At 46.0% G+C, this 19,091-nt stretch overlaps 1 protein-coding gene across 1 annotated transcript; it reads left to right on the forward strand.

Annotated features, from left to right (window-relative positions):
• The first annotated feature begins 409 nt into the window (after nucleotides 1-409).
• On the forward strand, nucleotides 410-6,001 carry CCK (cholecystokinin). Its single transcript, XM_032861093.1, has 3 exons — nucleotides 410-427; nucleotides 1,480-1,695; nucleotides 5,594-6,001. Exons 2-3 carry the CDS (start codon nucleotides 1,482-1,484, stop codon nucleotides 5,725-5,727), a joined length of 348 nt encoding a protein of 115 aa, XP_032716984.1. The 5' UTR covers nucleotides 410-427; nucleotides 1,480-1,481; the 3' UTR covers nucleotides 5,728-6,001.
• Nucleotides 6,002-19,091: the final 13,090 nt, after the last annotated feature.

The following is a 19,091-nucleotide window of genomic DNA, read 5'->3' on the forward strand; positions in this document are numbered from 1 at the left end:
CACCCTGCTCTAGGTTTCCTTTCCGGCCCCTCTGGTCCCCAAGGCGGACTAAACTGGGGAGCTTCTCCATCCTGAAGGAGATTCCCGACACCTCGGTTTCCCACCCTGGAAAGGGAGAGAGAGCAGGACAGAGCTGGGAGAGGAAGAGACAGAGACGGGGGCTGGACACCGGACACCCCGCCTGCGAGGGGTTAACCCGCTCCACTGGGCCATTGCCCCCTCTCTCCCAGGAGCCACTTCAATCGGTTGTCGCCCCAGTGGCCGCCCTCTGAGCACGTGTTGCTGCCGGTCTGCGTCAACGCTGAGTAAACAGATGACTGGCTGACAGAGCCGGGAGGGGCTATTTAAGAGGCAGCGTCCTGCCGGCCCACCTGAACTTGGCTCGGCTCCCTCGCCACTCCACAGCCCGCTGCGTCCTACTCTGAAGGTAGGTTCCCCGCGGGGAATCCAAGTGTCAAGTTGATTTGGGAATGCCGTCTTCAATTTTGTGCCCCTTTCGTTTTATTTTTCTGTTTTCTGTGTCTTCTTCCCAACAGCTCGAAAGACATTTCTTAAAGTCAGAAATAGCAGGGAGGTCTGGGTGGGTAGAGCTGCTTGAAAGACTTCCAAGCGCCTGCTTTGTTCTGGTCGGCAAGCAATGCTGGCGTATCTATTTGCGAGGATTAGCATGCAAATTGGGATTTGCTAGATGTTACACAGAGGTGCAGTGTCCTTTGCAATCTCTGCAAATAAACTATCAAGGGGTTTTAAGATTGAAATTAATTTTCTAAATACTGCAGAAAAATTCAAGGCTTTGGGGATAGAAACGTCCGGGTGTTGTATCTGCTGGTGGATCTAAAAGGCAGCGGCGCTTTGCCAAGGACAGAAGACTGAGCGCATATTTCGGATTTTTAAAAACCCTTCCTGTGTTTTGCACAGTAGTTTATTGCCAGTTCCCATATGCACCTTAAAGAAACTTTATAAATATGGCTTTTCTTTTTTGTCCCCTCATTTTAAGCCGTGCTTCTCTTTTTTCACCCTTTAATTCCCCAGTGGAAAGCTTCTTGGCATCCAGGGTCTCATTTCTCCCACGGTGTCTTCTCTTTAAGAGATTTTCCCAGCTTTAATCTCTTGCTTTCAGTTAGAAGTCAGACGCTCTAACCACACTTTCTGAAACAAAAGGAAAACAGAAGACATTTCTTATGCTAGCCAGGGCAGAAGACAGGGTCTCAGTCCGCTTCCCCGGGGCACCGGGTGTGGTTCACCCAAAAGACAAACGGGGTGTGCCCAGACGCGCGGGCTGTGGCCGCTTGGCTTACATCGGCGCCTGGTGAGCCCTCGTATGTGCACCAGTGTGGCGGGCCCGGGGCCCTGCGCGTTTGGACGGAGCCCCCTTTTCCGTACCCCAGTTGCCCCAAGCCTCCACAAGAGCCTGCGATGCCCTCGCCACCAACATCCCGCCACCAGTCGTTCACGTCCCCTCTCCTTTGCTCTCCGCAGCCATGAACAGCGGCGTGTGCCTGTGCGTGCTGCTGGCGGTACTGGCGGCGGGCGCCCTGGCCCAGCCCGTACCTGCGACCGACCCGGTGGGCCCAGGGGCGCAGCAGGAGGAGGAGGCGCCCCGGAGGCAGCTGAGGGCCGTGCAGAAGGTGGACGGCGAGCCCCGAGCGCACCTGGGAGCGCTGCTGGCCAGGTACATCCAGCAGGCCCGGAAAGGTACGGATGTTCATTCATCTGTAAGGTCCTTCCCCTCGCTTCTGACCCGTTGCGGGCCTTCCAATCCTGACCCTCTTCCCTAGCATCTGGCTGATGAAGGGAAGTAACCCCTGGGAAGGACATGCAAGGCGACACGTTAAGCTAAAGATTTTTCACTTTCTTCCACTCCCACTCCCACCCCGCCCCAAATTGCGCTGCGGCCAGGACAGTACAGTTTTCTGGACGTCCTTTGTAGCAACTGAGAATGAGAGTGGAGGATTCAATTCATGAAGGAAAACCTTTTTAAAAAAGCTTTCTTGAAACTAGTATTTCGCACGTGTTGCTGTTAAGTTCAATGCCATATTATAAAGACATTAAAAGATAATGACCGATAATGACTCTAGAAGGGTTTGCCAATCTACTACATACCTAACACTGTAAATGCAGAAGAGCCAGGAGCCACCCAGATAGTGACACTGGGAAACCCCTAGCAGGAAGGGATCCATACCAAGAATGCTCCTGAGTTCTGATGGCAAGACAGTTGAAAAAGCAGTGACAATGTCAGTTTTCACCAAAGAGTGTAACAGGTGGAAAGAATCAGTAGCAGTTTTGAGTTCTCCTTGGCCGTGATTGAAAATGATCACTCAGGAGACCTGTTTGTTCTTATTTTGCTGTTGGAGACACGGTCCCAGTTGTGGCAGGAGTGGGCACAAGCCAGGTTTCTCAGCATCAAAATCTGTCTCCAGGAATAAGTTGATTCGGTGTCTCGCTAGCTGGGTGACATAGTGACAGCCAGAACCCTTTCCTGGGCCTGCCTCATCTGTAAAGCAGGGGTGAGGCTAGAGTTCCCTTAGGTCCCTTCTAGCTCTTTGTGTGATTCAGAGAGAGGCCAGTGCATCTGTAGTGGCCTTAGGAACCATGACTGTGACTGGGGTAATTTTTTTCTACCAACTTGATCCACAGGGACACTGATGTCACACACCGGCTATGGGGCCGTGTGCTAAGCTGGACCAACACAGCTGGACAGTAAACCGCAAAAAAACCAACCAAACAAAATATGCTGCTGGGAAGGGTGGAGGGCGGAGGGTGGCTCCTTTCCCAGGAGGCTCTCTTACCCTCCCATGTGCCAGGGCCTAGATTTGAACCTTACTTAGCTCATGGCTTGACTAGACAAGGAGAAAACGATGGGCTCGGCTTTCATATGAAGGTTTTATATGAAGGTAAGATCGGAGCTTTTTGACCAGGGCAATTCAAAAGGAAAAAGAACAATAGAATATGATTTGTTATATTTTGCCCTCTCCTCCGGAAATTGTCCCAGCTACCATCTTCATTTTGCTTTCCGGCTAATTAAATTGAGAGGTGTGGAACTACTAGTCAGATGACAGAGAAAGTCTGAAAACTTTTGGAGTTCCTATTGATTGTCTGTCTCAAAGTAATTTAATATCTGTCCTTGGATGTAGGTTGAATTTCAGCCAGACCAGTCTGAAATATCACAGGTTTTTCAGAGAGCCGTAATCTGGAACCGCCTCCCCACATTCAGGAAAGAGCCACCAGAAATAGGTCTGGGAAAGAAGCCAGTTACCAAACTATTTCCCCTGAATGGACACTTGACAGTGGCGTTATGCTACAAACCTTAGCTGGAAGTTTCTTCTTAGCATCTCTTCTCAGCCACCTCCTCCCTTTGCCTGTAGAATGTCGTGCCCAACAAGCCCACGTGGGAATGGCAGCCCCGGGTACTTTAGCTGCCAACACCCACCATGAGCACTAGGTAGAAAACAATCACACTCTTCTCTTTGACAAATACGAGCCAGGAAGAAATATTTATCCCCATACTGTTTCTTTGACTATTTTGAGAACATCTTGGATATCTCCTCAAGTATAGTACTTAGGTTTAAAGATTCTAAACACAGCCATGTACTCCTTGAGGAATGCTCAAGAGTTTACCATCAGGAACTGCGCGCACAGTTTTCAGTGAGGGAGGGAAAGCAGTTCTGTTGGGGGCAGGGGACATCTAGCTTACACCTACCCCACAGCCCACGAAGCTCTCATGCTTATATCGGTAACATCCGGTAACATCCGTACTGTCTCCTGGTCCTCAAGGAAGCCCTGCTTAGTGAGTCCCTTTGTCCCTGTGGCAGCTGGGGCTCTAGGAGAATGTGTAACCTACGTGACTTTGCTCACCTCACAGTCTGTTCCAGCCCTGCCCTCGCCTGAATGTCTGGGAGCCATTCAGCTTCCCAGCTGTACTGCCCATTCGGGGTTTCAAAGTTTAAAGGAGCCAGGCCCTTCCATTCAATTCTGTAAACCAGTTGGAGTTCCTACCTCGAGTCGCTGTGGGGAAGTGAGCAGGGACCCTGGTAAATGAGCACAGCGTGTGGAATGGGGGAACTAAGATGCGTAACCAGCGCAGCTACCAGGACTGAAAATGTGGTCCCCTCCCCAGCCCCACCCCCCCACAACCCAGGCTGCTTGCACACATCGAAGCTGCCACTTTGCCTTCATTAACTGGAACTTGGAGCTGTGCCCAGCCTTTAATGGGGGCATTCATCAGCAGCAGACAGAAGGATGGGCCATACTTGTGTTAACTGTGTATAAGTAACTGGATCTGCAAGGTTTTTTTTCAACGTGAGGACTAATATTTCACCTGAAAAACACAGAACAATTAAACAGCTGGCTCTGTTTGCCTTTTGCATAGGCTGGAGATACCTGTGAAGGGGCTGGAATGTGCTGGGTTGACTCTTAATTCCGAGGCTGGGAAGTGATTGAGGTAGGGGTTGGGGGAGAAGAACGGTTGGGGACATGGCTCTGTATAATTGTTTCTGGTTTTTAATGTAGCTGGCTTTACCTGGTCATCCAATAAGACAGAGGAACTGCTCCTGCAAGCTCGTTTCTCAATAAATTAGCCATGGTCTGACTCTTTGCTGCCTGTGGGCAGGAGCTAGCAAGGGCAGCCTCATACAGAAGGGCTGAATGACAACATTACAAGCAGTGGGAACACAGTGGCCCTATGGAGCGATCTTAGAGTCCCCTGGGCTTTGCCCTTCGAGGTCCCTGAGGGACCTTTCTTGTCTCTTAGCTTGCACAGAAGAAGGCATGATACTGATTTCATATCCAGAAGGCCACAGTCTGTGATCCATGGGTCAGGACTGTGTCACATGTCCCCAAAGAAACTGCTTCTTCATGTCCCTGCTCCCTCAATGTCAGTTACACCTGAGAACCATCCTGTTCCTGAGGATTTCACTCCCATCCCCAAGGCCCGTTGCTCATTCAGTTATTGCATTTTGTCCAAAAGGGATAAATGAAATAACCCCCGCATTATCTCTCTGCCCACTCTTCACTGAGTGTTACCGACGTAAGATTTTTATCTGACAGGGTGCCTTTTTCTCAATATCACTTTCTAAAAAGAAAGTAGTTTTCAAATTAATTTCTAAATAGTATTTGCCTAGCAATGGGACTTGACTCATTTTTTAAAAACCATTCAACATCAAAATATTGTATATTGTACTTGTGTTACCTTAACAAGAGTACTCAGGTATGCTTGGGATCTTAAGGAGTGAACTTCAGAAATGGGTAAATACCAAGGAACCTTGCTTCGCATCTGCTGAGGACCAGCTACATAAGAGAAACCATCCCCACCCCCAGGAGTAGGGAAACCAAGGCAGGTCCCACAGTTGGTAAATCCTCTGAAATCCTTACATATTGGAAGTCATACCCCTCACTAGTAAATATTACCCTCCCAGACCTGGGTCCTTCTCTTAGATTTTGATCCAGCAAGCCCACTACTCGATAACTCCTTGATACCTTTAAGAAGGTGCATGTTACATATTGTCTGGCTTTTCTCATTGTTCTCCTTTACAGATTGAATTAGCGATGCTCTTAAATATAATGGCCCTGTTTCCTTTTCCCTTGCGCCTTGTAGCTCCTTCTGGCCGAATGTCCGTCATTAAGAACCTGCAGGGCCTGGACCCCAGTCACAGGATAAGCGACCGGGATTACATGGGCTGGATGGATTTTGGTCGTCGCAGTGCTGAGGAGTATGAATACCCCTCCTAAGGGACCCCGCCTTTGTCAGCACACCAGGAAACGACCTCCGGGCTCAGAGGAGGCAGAATAAGAAAACAATCACACTCTAACTCATTGTCTCTGAAGTCTGACATTTTAAGTATTTATTATTTTTCAATGTGAAAAACATGTCTGTACGATTTTCCAGTGCAACCTCACACCTCACCAGAATTGTACAAATGGAAGACAAAACATTGTCCTCATCTGTGATGCCTGGTCCTAAAGTGTTGCTATGCTATTAAACTGATTTCATTCTGCCCCCTCATTCCCTGTGTCGGTCGAGCACCAAGACGCCATTTCATCCTCAGGACCCTCAAGGAAGGAAACCTGATACGTGGTGCCCAAAGACAAAACCATCGGTAGATGGTTCCAGAGAAGGGTCCAGAAACAAGGGCCGGGCATCGGGCTGACTTCTCTGCTGTTGGCCAAGTGACCAGTGAAAGGGCCTTTTGGGTCAGCCCCATGGCCCAGCCCTACCCACCCTGGGCCTGGGGCCCCAGCTGGGGTCCACTGTAAAAAGAGAATGTGCCCTGCTTGTAGTGAGCACTCATTTGTCTGGGTAAAGACCAGACAAGCAGCTTGGGATGGAGCCTTCCTTCCATCTGCCCATTCCCACAGGATGTACCAGCCCCATCCCACACCAGAATTTCCTCGGGGTTCTCTTGGCCTTTAAACAAATTATGGGGCAATGCCGGTCAGTGCTTTCACATCCCTTGGATCTCTCCATGGCCCTGTGGCACAGAAGTTATTGTCCTTTTACAGATGGGGAAACAGGCCCTGAGAAGTAGAAGTGGCTGGGCCACAGTCCAAGGTAACAAGATTCACAGATTCAATCATTCCCAGGTAGAGTGACCTCCATCACCCCAGCCCTTCCAGACTCTGGAATGCATATGAACCACCAGGAAGTCTTATGACCCACACACTCTGATTCAACAAGTCTAGCCTTGGGCCTGAGCAAGCTCCCGGGTGATACCAGCACAGCGAGGCCTGGGCCACACTTGGGGTGGCAGTGGTCTTGAGAGGAGCCTGTGATCACAGTCCCCTGGGTCTCACCGTATTTCAGAGACTTATTTCAGGGCATGTTGGATGATTCTGGTAGCTATCCAGAGCAGAAGCTCTCCTTCCTTGAGCCAATCCCTCCTCTAGGTCTCCGTAGGAGTCTGTAAAAGAAATTATGTTAAGGGGGCACCCGGGGATAATCTGACGCCTGCCACCCACAGTGCAGCCTTGCCATGTCTCCTGGCCAAGGCTTCCAGGAACCTCAGGTTCTTATCCAGCAAAGGCCACAGATGGCTTGCTGCAGCCAGACATGAAGCCCCAAAGGAACAGACATTGGAAAGAATGTTGGCAAATCTATAACTGGTCCCGAATGGGCCGTCCTCAGCCCAGGGCTACCCTGCAAGCCCTTAGTGCCAGCTTCCTGGTTGATAGAAAGAGGACGCCAGGAAAGTCCTCAGAGGAAGAGGACTTTGCAATTCTTTAAGTTGAACTGAAGTCAGCATTCAGTGTAAAACTTGGACTCTGAATAGACAACTCATTATATTCTTACCTTGTGAGGTCATTACCTCATTCAGTCCCTACAGTTTGGTCTCAAAGATTGCTTCATATCTCAGGGGTCCAAGCCCTGGCCCCATACCCAGATGCGTATGTTTTTAGTGCAGAACACACATCTCACAAAAAACAATTTTTTTTTCTGGGTGTGCAGGGGATCTTGGGTACAGATGGGAGTATGTGTGTGTGTGTGTGCGCGCGCGCGTGCGCATACGCACACATGTATGTGTGGTTGGGTGGGGAATGGTGAAAGACTTGGAATTTAATATTAAATCAGCAATGGAGAATGGGTGACAAAGGCTCGATCAGAATTAGTAATTTATAAATCATCAGGGAAGTGAATGGTAAAATATCATTTTCAAAGATAAAAACATGAGTCATACAAATATAAATGAACACACATCAAAGATGTCATTTAAGTCATTAATAGAGACCAGTAAGATGTCAATCATTTCAAAGGGCAGTCTGAAGGACAGACACACAGAGGCAGTCAAGAATGCTGAAATGAAGTTGCCAATAGATACAAATCAGGGTTGTATCTTTAGGCCAGTAAAATATAATGTTTGGAACAACCTGTTATCCAGGACAGAAAGTAGGTGTATTTTTCAGGGATGATGTTCACTGGCATTTCTACAGCCAAGAATCATTTACAGGACTGTCCGTTTTCTATGGCTTACAAAGTTGCCCAGTCAGAAACACAGGCCTCAACAACATAGGATCCATGCCCAGCATCCCACTGAAAGGATACCCACTAATCTCCTTTGCTCATTTCAGTCTTTCACAGCTCTTTCTAATGCGGGAAAGGGAAAGGAAAAGGACATTTTCTGACCTCTCCTGGGGTGCAGGACTCTGTACAAGGAGACTCGTGAGCACCAGCTTGGGATGCTGTCCCAATCCTGCAAGCAAGGTGACCCCACTTTTCAAAGAGGAAGCTGGAGCTCAGAGAGGCTCGGTGACTTACCATGCACTTTGCCCACACATGGTGGCATCAGGGTTGAAGCAGTTGGTTCCAAACTTTTAATGAGGCCACCTGGAGGAGATATCTAGAGTTTGGCCAAGAAGGGGCTTGGAGACTCATCTAGAAGCTTTGTCTACGTGAGTCTGAATTGGACTGAATCAGCTCTTCAAGCTCTGCTTCAAAGATGCCTGGGGCAGGGATGGGGGATGCACACACACTGGAAAAGCATGATGCCCCCTTCCTCCCTCCTCGTCGTCCTCCCCTCCAGCCTCCTCCTCACTCACTCCTCCCCAGCCTCCTCTGCCTCTCACCATCCCCCTTCCTTTGCCAGCTGATCCCCTTGAGTCCTTTCAGCAAGCAGGACCCCTGCCCTGGGCCCTGCCCCCCTGCAGATGTTCCTGCTGCTTGCATTCTCAACTCTGCTAATGAAGACTGCTCTAAGGGCTCCTCTTTCGTCCATCCGTTGGGATTTACAAGTGGAAAAGGCCAATGGCTATCACTCTAGCTCAACACATACCTTCCCCTACCGGACTCCGATTTTATAGATGATAAGTTCACTCACGATCACACACTGAATTAGTGGTGGAACCCATGGTCCTCTCTGGAATGATTCCTTGCCAGGCTGAGACACAGCAAACTTCCCTGCTGCTGCCTGCACTTGCTCACACCTCTAGACCTCTGGGTTCAGAGGCCAGACCTGGCCTGCCTTGACCAGTGACCACTCAAGTCTCAGCAAGGCCAGTGGCTGCAGAGTGGACAGAATTCCCTTTCCCAAGATTTGCTTTACCAAAGTCTGACTGCAGCATATCTCTCCCATAAAGTGAGAAAATCTTTACACAGTGCACCCCAAACTACAGATGGCATTTTTGTTCTCAAGTTCAGCCAGTCACAGATAAAGGGAAAGGGAAGATGGGAGAAAAATATTTTGCATTCATTCTTTTAAAAAACAACAGCACAAAACACCATCCTTCTTTCTTGTCTCAGGTTGAAGAGCTAGAGGAAAGAATCTTAACCAGTTAGCTAGATTTCCAGGTACCTGTGTATTTTTTTTTTTCAGCATCTTCAAATTACTGTGAGTCCTGAAGGTAAGAAAGCAGATGTCAAGCAAAACAAGAGAAAAACAATTGCCTCACGAATTCCCCCTGGGTTCTGGGTCCTAGGTTCTGGGTTCTGAAAGGATTTATTAAAATGATCTGTTTGTGTCTGGCTCCTGCTCTAAGATATGTCCTCCCAGAGAACCAGGATCAGGGACTCCAGATGAGAGAATACCTGCCCAGGTTATCCACCACACACAAAGCCCTTGCTGGACAGACCTCCCCCCAGACATCTTCATCATCAGTCCCACCTCTCTGACCTCATTTCTTAACACCACCCCCTCACTTACTCATTACACCCCACCCTCATTGCCTTCCTTGTTATTCCTTGGAAACTCTAAAATCACTCCTACCTCAGGGCCTTTGCACCTGCTGCTTCCTATGCCTGGCTCACTCTTCTTCCCAAAAAGGATGGCTAGATCTTTCAGCTCATTCAACTCCAACATCATCTGCTCAGAGACTGCCCTGACCATTCTCTTAAAAACCTCCATTTCACTCTATCCTTTTCCTTGCTTTACTTTTCTTCTTGTGCTTACCATTATGTGGAATTACATTACTTATCTATTTGTTTATTGGTTCTGTCTCACCTACTAGGATGTCAGATCCATGAGGGTAGAGATTTTTGTCTGTTTTATTGCTATATTCCCAATTCCTACCACAGTATCAGGCACATGATAGATACTCAATAACTATTTGTCTAATTAATTAATTAATCAATAAGGGAAAATATCTCTGGATCTCTGCTAGTCAGTTATAGATCGGTTTTAGAAGCAATTTCATGGGAATATTTGTTTTAAAAATCAGAGAAGTAAAGCGGGCTTAGTTGACCCAGCCATGTCCCTCCAAGATAGGCATAAGGATAAGAAACTGGAAAACAGATCAGGCACACAAAACTGGCTGAAGACCTGAATAACATCCATGGAGATCAACATGGAAAGCACACTTTAAAATATACCCCACCCCCAGGTGTACTGGGTAGCTCAGTGGGTTAAGTGTTGGACTCTTGATTTCAGTTCAGTTCATGGTCTCAGGGTTGTGAGATCAATCCTCATGTCAGGCTCCGTGGTGGGTGTAGAGCCTGCTTAAGATTCTTTCTCCCCGTTTCTCTCTCCCTCCCTCTCTAAAACTAGACTAAAATAAAGTAAAGTAAAGTAAAATAAAATAAAATAAAATATACCCCACCCCAAACACACACCTCCACCCCTATTTCTTTTGCTGTAAGTTAAAATCCAGATTATTCCAAAGAAAAAAAAAAGAAGAATGTTGATGGGTTTTGCTGCATTTACTCAGAATGTCAAAGAAGTGGAAACAATGTAAATGGTCCACAGTGCGGAGTTGTTAAAGAGATGAGTGCAGCACCTGCTAGTGGGCTCCGAAGCAGTGACTTCATGAGTATCGAGATGGTGTCGGAACATGGGAAATGACTACAATCCATGCAAAGTGAAAAGATCCTCTAATCTAATCCCATTAGGGATCCCATTAGGGATTATTTTTCCTTTAAAAAGATTGTGTGAAAATCACAGTTAGGGTCATAGTCACGGATGTTTTTCTTTCTCTTCTCCAAACTTCTGTCCTCTTTGTAGATCATCCTTATAATAACTATAGTTCATGTTTTCCAGGTTGTGCCAGTCGACAGAGAGACACAGAGTCAACAGAGAAGCCATAAAATCAGTTCTTCAGCCACCTTTACCAAGAAAACACACCCACCACTCCCCAGATGATTTTGACGATCACTCGTGTAGCCTCCCACAGCTTCCGCCATTTGCCTGCCTTAGCTCCTGCTCATTAAGGCCTTGAAGCTCCCTGGGGATGTCACCTCTGCTGGTGGAGATAAGAGTATTCTGGCTACTGTGCCCACCCCACCCCGAGTTTCAGGCCCAGTGTCTAGAGTCTTCTGGTACCTTCTGTCCTCAGTGTGGGAGCCTGGGACACACTGGTACCATTTTGTTCTCACTGGGTCTCAACAGTTCTCTGTGGGACCTGGATGCCAGTTATCATCAAATTCACCAGTTTCTTTAGCCAAGTGGGTGTGTGTGCTCACTTTGCATATTGAAGTCTCTGTATTTACTTTGTAAATTGAAAAACGATAGCATGAGTCACGTAGGCAATCCATTCTTTACACCTGCTGGCTACGTTAGGTTCAGGGAGCATCAGGAGCTCAGCTGCTAGGGTGGAACCAGAAGATCACCCTTCTTTCTAAAGAACTTTATTGGTTCTTCTAGAGCAGGTCTGCTGCTATCAAGTCCCTTAGTTTTCCTTCATTGGAAAACGTCTTTATTTCTTCACCTTCCTTCCTGAGGGATATTTTCATTGGATTTAGAATTCTAGGTTGATGGTTCTTTTCTTTTGTACTTTCAAAATACTTCATCACTTCCCATGGCGTCCATGGTGTCTTCTGAGAAACCTGCAGTATTAAATCATGACTCGCCTATAAGTAATGAGTCATTTTTCTCTGGCTGTTTTCAAGGTATCTTCTTCATCTTAAGATTTCAGTAGTTTGTTTATGCTGTGTTTGGGTGTGGATTTCTTTCAGTTTATCCTGTTTGGGATGTATTCAACTTCTTGAATGTGTAGTTTATATCTTTCACTAAACTTGGGGAAGTTTTCAGGCATGATTTCTTCAAATATTTTCCCAGCATCACACTCTTTTTGCCTCCTGGGATTTTGATGCAACAAACATTCAACCTTTTATTGTTGTCCCACATGTCCCAGAGGCTCTGTTCATTTTTTTTTCCTCTCCGTGGTTTACAATGGATAATTTCTATTTATCAATCTTCTGGTTCACTCATTCTCTGTCATTTCCATTCTGCTAATGAGTCCCATCCCCTGAGTTTCTTAGTATGTTTTTTTTATTTCTCAGTTCTAAAATTGCCATGATATCTTCCATTTCCTTGTGAAGATTTTCTATCTTAACAATTGTTTCAAGGAGGTTCACAATTGTTCACTTGAACACTTTTAGAACAGCTGCTTGAAAGTCTTCAATAATTCCACCATCTGTAAAATCTCATCCTTGGTGTCTGTTAATTGTCTTTTCTGAGGAAGATTGGAAATTTTATGGTTCTTTGTATGTTCAGTAATTTTGGATTGCGTCCTGGACAATTTGAATATTACATTTTGAGACTCTGGATCTTGAGTAAGTCTTACCCAAAAAAATGTTGATATTTTTGATTTAGCAGGTGCAACCTGTTTAGGTTCAGTCTGCAAGTTCTAGTGCCCCTGCTGTGGACTGTGGATCCAATGACAGTTTGGTTTTCAGTAAAGTTCTACTGCTCTTTGGCTCCATTTCAGGCATGCACTCCCAGTGACCATGGCAGGCACTGGGTGGTGCTCTATGCATCACTTTAGCTCTCAAAATATTCGGTATGCTAATTAGGATCTGATCCAGACATGTATGGTTCAGGAGTTCATATAAAATGATACAGAGTCATTTTCCTGAGCTCCTCCCTCTCTGCCATCTCCCCTGCACCTCTCAGTTCCCTGAGGCTCCTCTTTTGGGTTCTCCACCCAGAAATTCAGGACTCTGGTACCCTGTTCTGCCACACGCTTCCACATCTGAGCCCATATTCAGGTCCCAGGGACAGGAGAAAAAAGAGAGGGGGGAAAAAAAAAAGCCATGGGGGCTGGCCCACCCTCTTGGGATCATAGTTCCTCTTAGCAAAGAGCAACTTTCCCCTTCCTCAGGGTTTTGGCTCCTACTCCATTACTGATGGCCACCACTGCACTATGGGTCTGCCTGGGGGCTGCAAGATGAGAGAATAGAGAGAGAGGAGGAAGAAAAAACCAGGGAATGTCCATACTCTCTGGGTATTAGGAGCTCCCTTTCTCGTTCTTCAAGCCAGAACGAAAGGGCATCTTCTAGAGCTATCTGTGCTCTAGACCCTGCTTCCAGTCTCCAGAGTATTAAGCTTAAGATAGGCACCATCAAAACCTTCAGGACTTTCCCTTGCCTTCTCTCAATCTGTCAGGGTCTGGCATATCCTGCTGGAACTGTAGGATCTTGATGAGCTGTCATTTCAAGATGTGTTGAAAGTTTAAAAACCAGTCATTACTAGCATCAGGCTATTCCCTAAGAAGGTGTGGCTTGCTTTATTATCTACATTTTGAATTGTTTAATACGACTCCCAAGAGGCTTCTGGCTTGGAAAATCTCAAGAGAGGACAAGAGTTGCTGACGTGCAGAATGGTACATCTAACCAAGTTGCAAGACTAGCATCTTTTCTACCTTTTCCTCTCCACGGCTCACATGCTGGGCTGGACAAATAGAGGCAGGCATACTGGGCAGTAGTTCAAGCCTTACCTGCCCAAACACCTCTGAACTACAGCAGGAATGACTTCCATGAGTTCAATCTTTCTCTAAGTAACTTTTTGGAAAGGATTCAACTGCTCTCTTGTATCAGTGGGGGCAGACTTACAAACCCTTCACTGACTTGACATGCAAGGAAATGTGCTTGTCTGCCAGGCACTGTGTTGATGTAATAGGTACAGAGAGACCCAGCGAGGTGGGAGATCTAAAAAATCATAGTGCAATGCACCGGGAACCATGATAGGTAATATGCAGAGGCCGGGAGAAGGCAGGGCAGCTGAATGAAGGAGCCAGCCAGCCAGGCAACTGCCCGAGGATGCCAGTCTCTAAGTGACATCAAAGCACCAATGAGACAAGTTGGAAATCCCGGTGTCAGTGAAGTTCTTCGTGCTTAATAGTTAACCTAACTGGAGAAAGGAGTTTGGTTCCACCCCTACAGAAGACAACAGCGCCCTCAAGTGGACATCTAAAAAACTACACTTCTCTGGATGCCAAGCTTCTGGGCAAAGAAACCGTTGTGCCCAGGTTGAAATCTGCAGAATCAGGCCCATTTCTACTTGCCACCCTGCTGGTTATCCCACCTAGTTGGCTGAGATTTTGAACCAGAGAATTCAGGGTATGGGACTGTTTTCTGAGAATAGGTGGTTTCTTTTATTATTTTAATTTTGCACCTTTAATATGGCTGTTAAAAGTCTCCTGGGTTTGGAAAATCACCCAGTGAAACTGAAGAGAGAAGAACCACTGGCAAGCGACATGCTTTTTGTAGGATTAAAACCAAGAAAAACAAATTCTCAGATATATTGTGAAGGCAACTTGGTAACTATGGTTACCTCTAATTAACGAGCACCTTATGCTTCCCAGATTTGAGTGGAGGAAAATTGAAATGGAAAAAAAATTCCAAATAAGTAAACGTGTTAATTTGCATTGAAAGTATGTATTCTAATATCTTTAACATAGAGGATGAGATATAGAAGTTTGTTCTCTTCTCTTCACCTTCACCTTCTATGTTTGTCCTTGCATAATGAGGACTCATAACCGAAACTGGGGGTCAAGGACGTCTCTTTGAAGGGGGTGACACCAGAAGCCTGGGTGAAGGACAGGCAGCTCACCCCAGAATCAGACCTACGCAGGAGTTCTAAGTGTGGCTCAATTAGGGTGACCATATTGTAACAGGATCCGAATTAATTCCTTCTGTTCTGTGCTGGACCCTGGGGAGGGGTTGAATCTTGCTGTGGTCCCCATAAGGCGTGACCAGTAGGGGGTCCATAATTACTTGGACTTGAACTTGAACAGAGAGCGAAGCCCCAAAAGAAGGTGTTCTGGAGTCCTCCTCAGGTGTTCTGAGAGGAGGAAGGACAACATAAAAACATACCCACTTTTAAAGGGAGAAGAGAGGCAGGGTACTCCCTCTGCTCACTTCAGTCCAATCAACCTCGCCAGAGCTGACTATCTGACCCTGTCTCCAGCTGAATTCGGGCTGAGGTAAACTTATCACCAGAGAGGCGAAGCTCCTGTCTCTGTGAGGGATTTCTCCACATCAAGGGAGAAAGATTTCCTCTCAATTAATGAAGTCATAAGATGGATTTCCAATGAACGCTAGGCACCGCATGCAGAATAAAACCCTTATTTTCTGATACTGTCTGGAGAAGAATTATAGGGTTGGAATCTGGGTAAGATGAACTTTGGCCTATGTGAGAAACCCCTGATGTTGTTCATTTATTTTTTCATCCTTTCATTCAAAAGCTATTCACTCCCAACCCAGTGAGGAGCACCAGACATTTCAAAATGAGACACATGGGCGCTGACATCAGGCATTCATGTTCTAGTCAGACGTGAGAAATCGGGTCCAAAGGCAAAGATTTAGGAATCATCTTCCCTTGGATACCTGATGGATACCTCAATCTCGGTTAAGTCCAAACTTGGACTGATGACCTTCCCCCTCCAACTTCTCCACCTAATGCCTGAATTCCAACTCAGCTGAGGGCAATTCATCTGTCCAGTTGCTCAGGTGAAACCCCTAGCAGTAATCTTTGACTCCTCTTGCCTTCAAGCCTTTCATCAAAAGCATTGGCAAATCTTGGGGACTTTACCTCAAAAAGTATTTAGAAGCCACCCAATTTTTTTTAAAGATTTTACTTATTTATTTGACACAGAGAGAGAGAACACAAGTAGGCAGAGAGGCAGGTGGAGAGAGAGGGAAGCAGGCTCCCTTCTGAGCAGAGAGCCTGATGTGGGGCTGGATCCCAGGACCCTGAGATCATGACCTGAGCTGAAGGCAGAGGCTTAACCCACTGAGCCACCCAGGTGCCCCAAGAAGCCACCCACTTTTTAACTGCTTCCGCTGTCACCACCTTGCTCTGAGCCATGTTATCTCTCACATGGATTGCTGGAATCTATCTGCTTCTACCCTACAGCTAATATACATAATTACAGCAACACGGGCAGATACTGAAACCAGCAAACAAAGGGTTAATAGGACTCCTCGCAGCTATAGACCAAGAAGCACAGGTGCAACTTTTTAACCCAGACCTTTTTCATTTCATTCTCATTTCACTCCCCTCCTTTAAGGAGGCAGATAGGAGGCTTGCCCTTCCGTCTCCTGGTTTGGCTCCCTCTCAAATAATCTTTTCCTTGCTGCATACGCCATGTCTCAACAATCATTTTTTGCTGTGCTTCAGGTAGAGGAACTTGGATATCATTACAAATATGGCGCGCCAGCCAGGGGCTCTTTGCTGGTGGTTTGTCGACCCCCAGCCAAGAACGGGAGTCTGGTAACCGCTCTAGCCAGCTGCCTAGGCTCTCTGTCCTGGGGACTGTCCCCATGGCCCCACCCCACTGAATGTTGCCAATCCTTGGTGCTTAATTTAACTCTTGTGGCAAGAAAATGGTTTTTGGATTCAGTATGGACAGACGTCTCTCAGTGAGCATTTGGTGGGTGACTGCAGGTGAGCTAATTTCTTAATCCCATTCGGCCGACTCCAGACATGGACTTTGGGTTTTCTTAGCCTCTTTTTCTTGTTTGATTAAGAAAAAGTTGGTTAGGGGGGCCCCTGGGTGACTCAGTGGGTTAAGCCTCTGCCTTCGGCTCTGGTCGTGATCTCAGGGTCCTGGGATCGAGCCCCACATCGGGCTCTCTGCTCAGCAAGGAACATGCTCTCCCCTCTCTCTCTGCCTGCTGCTCTGCCTACTTGTGATCTCTCTCTGTCAAATAAATAAATAAAATCTTTAAAAGAAAAGAAAGAAAAGTTTGGTTAGGAAGCACTTTGATTTTGTTGGTGAAGCCCTGAATTTTAGGGAGGAACTAGAAAGCAGGAAGCCGTTCAGTTGGTGATGCCCCAATTTTTGAGGAGGTACCAATGCTCACAGAGGTATTCTGGGTTTCATCTGGTTGGTTTGTTACTTCGGCTTTTGGTGTCTTTGAATAAAACTAGCCATGTTCTAATTGGAAAACGGGAGGTGACAATATATCCCTATGTGCTGCCCTTTGGGCTATGTCCTCCAAAATTGGGCAGTCTTTATTCTTTTTTGCAACGTTGCTTGGCCATAATATTCATTCAGCTCTGGAGAAGAATGGCCAATTCATGGATCCATCAGCTGTAATACCATCTCACAGTTAGATCTGTTTTATAAAGGGAGATATTGGGGAATTGAGCTTTTAAGATTTGGTTTGCATCCTGCTTGTGTATTTGTCCATGTATGTTGTAAGTGTGAACTATGTTCTCTATCTCTGGATGGAATTGCTAAAGTTTATAAAAGAGTTGTTTAGTTGGTTGAAAGTAAGCACTTATAAGAATTAGGTATTCTAATTCAAAGAGAAATAAATGTTTTTACAAGTGCACACGATCTGGGAAAATATTTGCTATGAAAGCTAACTTAAGGTTGGTTTCATTAAAATGGACATGTCTTTCTAATTATCAGCATTAAATATAAAACTTATTCCTGCCCATGCTTACTGAAAGTCAAATAAGTTCTTATTATCTCCATTGCAAAATTTGTTGGAAAGAGGGAGAAAAAAAAAAGCCCTTAGAACTTTGATGCCTTGTAAAGTTTTATGGGCAATCTAAGAACAAAAAAACAGGTATAAATAATTTTAATGTTAAGACTACTGAAAATAAGGGACCAACTCTGTATACAAGGAAAGTGAGCCTGGTTATTTAAGAGGGAAAACTTTAGGACAAAATCCGAATGTATCAAGGAAAGTTGTAGGTTTGGGAGAAGGGCATCTTTGGACAGGAATTTTGTGCATGGTCAGGATGAAGATGATGGAGGCTAGTATGTAAAAATGTCTATTAGGGAGCAATCAGCACCTGGGGTAGAGAAGGGAGAGTAAGAGAGCAAGATCAGGCAGACCTTGAGCAGTGATACGGTATCAGCAGAAGCCTAACTGATTCTCTGACAAGTCCAAGAGAATTGGGACAAGAAGGCTGTATTTTTACAATAGTCATTGGATGTGGCTACCTGGGAAGAGGGCATGCCTTTGGCAAGGCAGCTGTCTTCAGTCAAGGAAATCCCTGATGGTGTCTGAGCGTTGAGGACAGTTGGCAGCACCATTATAACCGAGGTTCCTTCATTCCTGATGGGGAGTCTGGTCCACACATCTCAGCACCCACCCCAAGAGCACAGGTCCATGCAGCACCCTGGACGTCCTTGTCTCAACAAGTATAGCAATGTGGGAGTTAGGCAGGAAAGTTGTGGGACTACACATTTAAAAAAAAAAATTCAACCTGTTGACACGAATGAGTTTTAATATCAGAAGTACATTGGTATAAGATTCGAATTTGGGGGGTGCCTGGGTGGCTCAGTGGGTTAAAGCCTCTGCCTTTGGCTCGGGTCATGATCCCAGGGTCCTGGGATCGAGCCCCACATCTGGCTCTCTGCTCAGCAGGGAGCCTGCTTCTCTCTCTCTCTCTGCCTGCCTCTCTGCCTACTTGTGACCTCTCTCTCTCTGTCAAATAAATAAATAAAATCTTAAAAAAAAAAGATTTGAATTTGGGTTTTCTCTGTTAAAATGACATTTTTCTTAAATAACTGGTCTAAATTATAAACAAAAGTTCGTCGTGCCCCTGGCTGGCTCAGGTGGAAAAGCATCCAAGTCTTGATCTCAGGGTCATGAGTTTGGACCCCACACTGGGTGTAGAGATTACAGGAATGAATGAACAAACGAATGAACAAATAAAACAAAGTTTTGTTAACAACTATGTAACCCTCGGCTTTTGGCTTTAGAATCTCTTATTGCCACCTTGACAAAATAGATAATTGATTATTAGGTTTTGTAATCTGTAATCTTATTTAGACATGTGCTTCAACACCTGATATTTCAAACAAAATTCTCAAAATTCGACTTCAAAATGAAGTCTTCTTGACAAATTTCATTTGTTGGGCATTGTTTATTTGGTATGTTCAATTACATGGGGAGCACTTCCAAATAAGTGAAAATATACCCTCTTTAT

Source organism: Lontra canadensis, unplaced genomic scaffold (assembly GCF_010015895.1).
Source record: "Lontra canadensis isolate GAN:19392208 unplaced genomic scaffold, GSC_riverotter_1.0 scaffold20, whole genome shotgun sequence".
Classification (NCBI taxonomy): domain Eukaryota; kingdom Metazoa; phylum Chordata; class Mammalia; order Carnivora; family Mustelidae; genus Lontra; species Lontra canadensis.